Genomic DNA, 6,866 nt, shown 5'->3' on the forward strand with positions numbered 1-6,866 from the left:
ACCTCTGATACGTCTGCTGCTGACCTCTGATACGTCTGCTGCTGACCTCTGATACGTCTGCTGCTGACCTCTGATACGTCTGCTGCTGACCTCTGATACGTCTGCTGCTGACCTCTGATATGTCTGCGTAAAAGAGAAATCTTATGAACCTTTTCTTGTTTTTAGCCCGTTAGCTTATTTAATTGGGTCAAATTTCTTAATTGTTGTTGTTTGTGTATTTATGTCTCTTGTAAATGAGATCTTGGAACTCAGTGAGACAACCTGTATAAATGAAGGTCAAATAAAAATAAAATAAGAGGGTTATATTATAGAACCAGTCCGTCTTTTTATTTTTCTCAAACCGGAAGTTTAACTGTCTTCATGGCAGCATAGTGCTGTCCTGCAGAACCTGCTGCAGGTTCCAGGTCCTCATCATGGTCCTGTTGGAGAAAAGCTTCATGAGCTAAAATCAGCCGAAGCTCCAGGAGACAGATTGATTCATCAGTAGAACGAACTCTCAGCTGGTGAAGAAATATCAAACTAGTCAGCTAACGTTTGTTTACTGTGGTTGTCTAGTTAGCTAGTTATAAAATTAAACGTTATTTTATTTATCTTTTATTTATACAGACTCATTGTCTCATTTATAAGAGAGACCTGTTACATTCACCACAACAAAGTAACATAAAAACAATAATAATACAATTTACTGAACACTTGTAAAAATCAATACCATACATCAGGGCTATTCAACTAAATTTCTCCGGGGGCCACAGTTACTGCCAGTCAACAGCTCAGGGGCCGAGCATCCAGCATTTAAAGTTAATTATGTAAATAAACCAAGTATTACAAAGATCTATTACCTTTGAATTAGTTAATTTTGCTGCATTTAATCATGAATACAACAAACAGAACCCTATAAAAGTAGTGATAATTACACATTATCAGAAACAAAAAGAACACTTTATGCGTCCTATTAGACACAAATAATATTTTAACATCTCTGATTTGCCAAATTTTTAAACCAATTTTATTTTCACTTTCATCATTTCGTCTTCAACTGCTTGTGGTTTTAACTGTCTTGAGTGTTTATAGAAATGGTTTTCACCAGCTTCTAGCCAAGATGCTGACGTTTCTGTAAATACCAAACATGTCTATGTTGAACTAAAAGAACTAAGATTAAGTAAAGTAGAAAACCGGGGGTTTGGGCTTAAGAGATGAATAAACCAATTGGCGGGCCGAACTTTGGTCACTCGCGGGCCAAATGTGGCCCGCGGGCTGCCAGTTGAATAGCCCTGCCATACATCATCAAATGAAGGGTTATCAGACCATTTAAGGTGGAGCTAGATAAATATATTCTAAAGAAATTAGTAAGACTAGCTATGTTAAGAAAAAATACATTCTGCAGTTATTGAAAGAAGTGAAGTATTTAGCGTTTATTTTGTTATATATTTAAGTTATTTAATTGGCTCCACCTTAAATTGTCTGATAAGTGTTAAAGTGATAAAAATAAAGACTAAAATAAAACTGTTTGTTTTTTTCAACATGTACACGGAGCTTTCTGCTTCAGATTTTTTATTCCAGATAGAAACCTGTTCAGTTTGTTTTATTTGTGTTTCCAGAGGGAGATGGTTCATGCGCCGCAGGACTCTCCCCCCGCCCGCCGCCTCGCCAACCCCCCCATGTCCTCGCAGCACTCCACCTCCTCTGCCTCACCTCCTCAGGGCTCCCCGTCCCGAGCCCGCCTGCTCTACAGCGCCGGCAGGCCCTCTTCCTACGCGGGGCCGCCACACCACACCCACTCCCTGCCCCACCCCCACGCCCAGTCCCACCACTCCTCCCCCCACCAGCAGCCTCAGCTCCAACAGCCCCACCACGCCCCGCAGGCCTTCTGCACCTCCTCCAGCGCCATCCTGGAGCGCCGGGACGTGAAGCCCGACGACGAGCTGGGGGGCTCCAGGAGCGTGGTGCTCCTGCGGGGGGATGACCGCGTAGGAGGAGGGATCTACGCGGACCCGTACGCTCTGGGCCCGGACCCGACCCGGCTGAGCCTGGCAGGAGGCCCGCACTCTCCCCTGCCGGCCAGAGCCGACCCGTACGCCTCCTTGTACCGCCGTGGCGGTGGGGGAGGTCCGGGATCGGTGCGGTCTCTCACCTCGTACTCTGCAGCCGCTTTACAAGGAGAGCTGATGGAGAGCGGCGTGCTCTACAGACCAGGAGGACCGCTTTACAACGACGCCTACGCCGCCTCCATGTTGGCCATGGGGCTCCGGGTGCCTCCCCCCTCCTCCCCCCAGAAGATACCCGACATGAGGGATTCCTACGGCGGAGCCCTGCCCGCTCGGGGCTCCCCCGGGAGGCAGACCCTCAGGCGGGACTCCGTCACCTCCTCTGTGTTCGGGGACAGTCCCAAGGCTCGAGGCCCCGGTCCAGGTTTGGGTCTCACCGCTGAGCAGCTCTGCCTGATCGGAGGAGGGGACGGAGGAGGCGGGTTCGGATCTCCTCTGCTTGGGAACGAGACAGAGACCAGGTGGGACACCTTTCAGTTGGAGATGCACGGAGTCTGGTTTTATGATGCGTACCCACATAAAGTCAGACTCACTCAGATTATCTTCTGTCTAAAATCAAAAAGATCTTTAAAGAAACCTACACTGTCGATATTCACCAAGTAAAAAGTAATTATTTACTGTTCTAAAAATTCAATATCTATTTTGCATATCTGATCATTTTAATGTAATTATGATCCCGGCTGTCGGAAATAAACGTGAGACAAAAAGTGAGTTAACCTCTGTTCAGAACCACATAACTCTATTTATTTTTCCTGTTCAGTTTCAAGTAAATAAAAAATAATAATTTAAGATTTACATTTATATTTAGGCACTGAAGTTGGAAATTATCTTAAACACTATAATCTAGATCAGTGAATCTTTACTACATAAACAAACAAACAAACAAACCTCAAAACAAAAACAAATTACAGTGAGATGTTTTCTTTTATGCCATTATTATTTAGTATTAAAGATGTTTATAACTTGACTTTACAAATAAAAATGGACCAAAAAGAACTGCAGCTGAGCTTGGGGACAGGTGAGGAGGTTCACCTGCTGTTCAATGATTCACATGCAGCACATAAAAGTCTCTGAACACGTCAGAGAAAGTATCTAGATTTGTCTGTAGTTGCTTAAAAAGAAGGGTGTGGACACTGGCTCCATCTAGAGAGAAAGACTCAACACAGACCACAGGTTTGTTTCTGCATCCTGCGCTGATGGTGCGTTCATGGACTAAAAAAAAGAAAGATTTCTCAAGATTTACTATTTAAAAATCAGAAACAAAAATCAGATTTTTTATAATTTATTTGGCGTTTCGTTGGTTTTAGACGATGGTTGATCGTTGCTACGTTCAGATTTATAGTACAACTGCTTTGAGGTTTTACAATCAGAACATAATAAACTGGTCCAGATCTACAGGCCTCAGTTAGCAGGCCAAAGGTCAAAGGTCACGAGAGGACAGGCAGGCTGAAGTGTGACCTCTTCTCTCTAAAACCAAGATGGCAGCTCCTCGTCTGAACGACTGTTTCTCTTTAATCGGAGTTATAAATGAGGTCTAAATGTTTCCTGTGTTTCTGTGAGCGCAGGGAGCGAATGGAGGCCATGGAGAAGCAGATCGCCAGCCTGACCGGCCTTCTGCAGAGAGTTCTGACCCGAGCGCCCGAAGCAGAGAGCCCGTAAGAAAAGACACTCAATTTAATGTCGTCATCGCTTTTCAAACATCCATTCAGCTCCTTCTGGAACACAGATTGAATCAATCATTTGAAATGAAAGGATTACAGCCGCCGTCGTGCTTTGGATTGAAGATTTAAATGTTTCCTTCCTGCAGGGAGAAGATGGAGTCGGCGAGCGACGGCTCAGGAACCGACCGTAAGTTTTTATCACTCAAATTAAAGAAGCTTCGTCTCTGCCCGTCTCTGCTCCGCGCTGCTGCAGGAGCTCTTGTTTCCCTCAGAGCAGCTGTGATTTAATTTAATGTTTAAACGTGGCTGTAACGGCTTCATGTGGTTCCTGCCGCTCTGTAACTCTGCTGCTCGTGCTTCTTGTTTTAGCTGGACAAACTAAAAAAAAGAAAGGTAGCTACAGTTTGTGTTACTGTCTGGTTACCCTGTCTGCCGCCCCCCCGCCNCCCCCGCCCCCCTCCATGATTAATTATTCAGCTCTGTTTGCTTCCAAACTAACGTTTGTTATTAAAGAAATGTGTCATTGTAACAGCTGCTCCTCACCCCCTCTGTGTCGAGTTGCATTAAATCAAATACTTTTATCATTTAGGCAGTTTCTTCTCTATAGTTCTGTTATTAAATCTTATTTTTGGAAGGTTTATTTTGTTTGTTTTTATACTAGATGGATCATCAGACGTAATACAGGTTATTTATTTATTTTTTTTATTTTGGCCCCTGATGCCTCAGACTGTAGAGCCGAAGTGTCCAGTCCTGGTTCTTTAGCCTCTTCAGCTTCCTTTCCTTGGTGTTTGTGCTCCGACATAACGTGCCGAATTTACTGCTTCTACTTAAATAATCTTGGTATCAAAATAAAGCTAACACTTTGGAGATTACATCAGAAATTTAAATATTAAAGCAGCTGCTGTCGTTTCAGAGAGAGGGAGGATGGAGAAGAAAAAAATAAGGATTTTTTTTCTATTTGCCTGGAGTTTTTTTGTATTAGACAGTATATATATATATAAAATAACCCTGTGAAATATATAATGAAGGCAGCTAAAAGCTCTTGGAAAAATAACTCCACACGTGGATGTTACCTGTGCAAAGATTCCTGCTGCTAAAATAAACTAGAGCAAAGTTAAAGAGGCTTTTTTAAAGAAATAAACGGGTGTTTTGTCATTCAGCAGTGTTGGATCCATCAGTAAATATTAATAAATCATTAGCTTTTTATTTGATAATTATTTTTCTTACCTGAAAAGATTTGTTTTTGATTGTTTTTTTTAGAAAAATACCCAAACATTTATTTTTCACCCTAAACAGTGAGAAGTAATTATATTTGACTCAAACTGGAGCAGATTTATTCAAAATCAAGTTAAAAAAATCTTTCAAAACATTTTAAAACTTGTTTTTTTTTATTTTGACTTGATTTTCTAATTTAAAAAAAGATTGAAACATATATTTACAGATTTGACAGCATTTTGTACAATTTGTTTAATTTCTGATTCAACTGCTGGTGGTTTTAACTGTTTAGTGGAGGCAGAAATGATTTTTATGAGCTTTGAGGAAACCAAACGTGATCTAAAGGTCCTGTCACATTGTGATGTTTTAGACAACTTGTCCCGACTTATGAACTTTTTGTTGTGACTGTTTTACTTGCTTCAAAAGGACTGGGCGATGATTTAATAATGATATGGCGATAAACATGTTAAATATCAACAGAAAACACATCTGATAGAATATCGATAATTTGTCTAAAGGTAGATAACTTTCTGATAAAATAAGTTAAGACCTTTCAGCTAAACAACACCGGGAAAGCTAAGATTCACCTTCAAAATAAAAGCTTCAAGCTGCTACTAGACTACAAAAATAATCGCTCGAGCTTTATTTTGAAATGTGTAAACTGAGGTTTCTTTCTCGCTCTTGTTGGCACATCAAGTGATAGAGCACTAACTTTCTGGAGCGGTCCAACATCGTAGGGTTAATATGAAATTAATTATTGATTTAGGATGCTTTTACACTGAAATGAGCAATCTAAAAACTGAAGAAGGTGTCAATGCGACGCCGCAACCGCTAAAAACCTGCAGCTAAACAAGGTTAGCTACCTGAAAACCTGTGGAGGGACATGCAGTAGCAGTTTCAAAATAAAACCACGATGCTGAGAGGCCTTAACAGGCAGGACAACAACAAAAACACGAGGGTGGTGGTTCTCCAGGACCAGGACTGGACCAGGACAGGACCCCTGCAGTGGAGTTTCAGTCACACAGCAGCTCAGTGTTTCTTCTTAGTTTTTAATTGATGATGAATAAAATGCAACTTGGGTTCCCTTCGTCTTGTTCTGCATGAATCAACATCCTGATTCTTGTTCTCATCCTTCCTCCAGAGGATGATCCGGTTTGGAAGCTCTCATCCACAGTTCTGGGACTGTTAGGTGTTCTGATCCTTATCGACCCGTTTGTCTCTGAAACCTCCTCATGATGTTTCTGTCTGCTGTGATCTCCCTCCTAGCCTTCAGCGCTGAGAGGAGCTGCAAAACATTTAGCGTGGAGTCTGTTTGGTTTCAGAACAGTTCCTCTCAGCTCTGAATCGTTCTCCTCTTTAACGAACCCAAAAAGAAACAATCCTCTGACCCGACCTACGTCTCGTCCCCGAGCAGCTCTGACCCCGTCGGCCCCTCTGGCCCTGATGCCGCCGCCGCCCTCCAGCTCCAACCAGCCCGTCGCCGTGTCCCGTCTGCAGATGCAGCTGCACCTGCAGAACCTGCAGCAGAACACCAACGCTCTGCGCAAACAGCTGTCGCAGCTGCGCAACATCCAGGTCAGCACGCCACACAGACTCAGCTCAGATCGACCTTAAACTTAGAACAAAGTTAACAACTGGGTTTTATTACCTTTATTTGTGAAACAAACTTTTGTTTAAAACGTATCAAGTCCAGTTTTAGATAATTTATATGTTCAATGGGTCTAAAACCTCACTAAATATAGAAACAAAGTCGCAGCTCTCATGTTAATTCAGCCATGCATTGACACGGCCAAATGATCAAATGTTATGGAGTTTTTAAAGTTATTTATTGTACAAATATGATGCTGATTACTGCTTCCTTTACACCAGGGGTTCTTAACCTTTTTGACCTCGGGGCCCAGTTTATTGAACATAAAGTGACACGAGGCCCAGTCACACATTACCA

General features: G+C 42.4%; 1 protein-coding gene across 7 annotated transcripts in view; it reads left to right on the plus strand.

The window, feature by feature from the left end:
* srcin1b (SRC kinase signaling inhibitor 1b) overlaps positions 1–6,866 on the plus strand; it is a 99,157-nt gene that overhangs the window by 69,212 nt on the left and 23,079 nt on the right. For 6 of the 7 annotated variants that reach the window (XM_014014832.1, XM_014014831.1, XM_014014834.1 and 3 more), the window contains 5 exons: positions 1,599–2,506; positions 3,611–3,700; positions 3,853–3,893; positions 4,076–4,099; positions 6,336–6,496. In XM_014014832.1, coding sequence (XP_013870286.1) covers positions 1,599–2,506; positions 3,611–3,700; positions 3,853–3,893; positions 4,076–4,099; positions 6,336–6,496 — 1,224 coding nt within the window. The remainder of the gene's footprint in view (positions 1–1,598; positions 2,507–3,610; positions 3,701–3,852; positions 3,894–4,075; positions 4,100–6,335; positions 6,497–6,866) is intronic. The other variant, XM_014014833.1, reaches the window with a different exon arrangement.

Source organism: Austrofundulus limnaeus, unplaced genomic scaffold (assembly GCF_001266775.1).
Source record: "Austrofundulus limnaeus strain Quisiro unplaced genomic scaffold, Austrofundulus_limnaeus-1.0 Scaffold119, whole genome shotgun sequence".
Lineage (NCBI taxonomy): Eukaryota > Metazoa > Chordata > Actinopteri > Cyprinodontiformes > Rivulidae > Austrofundulus > Austrofundulus limnaeus.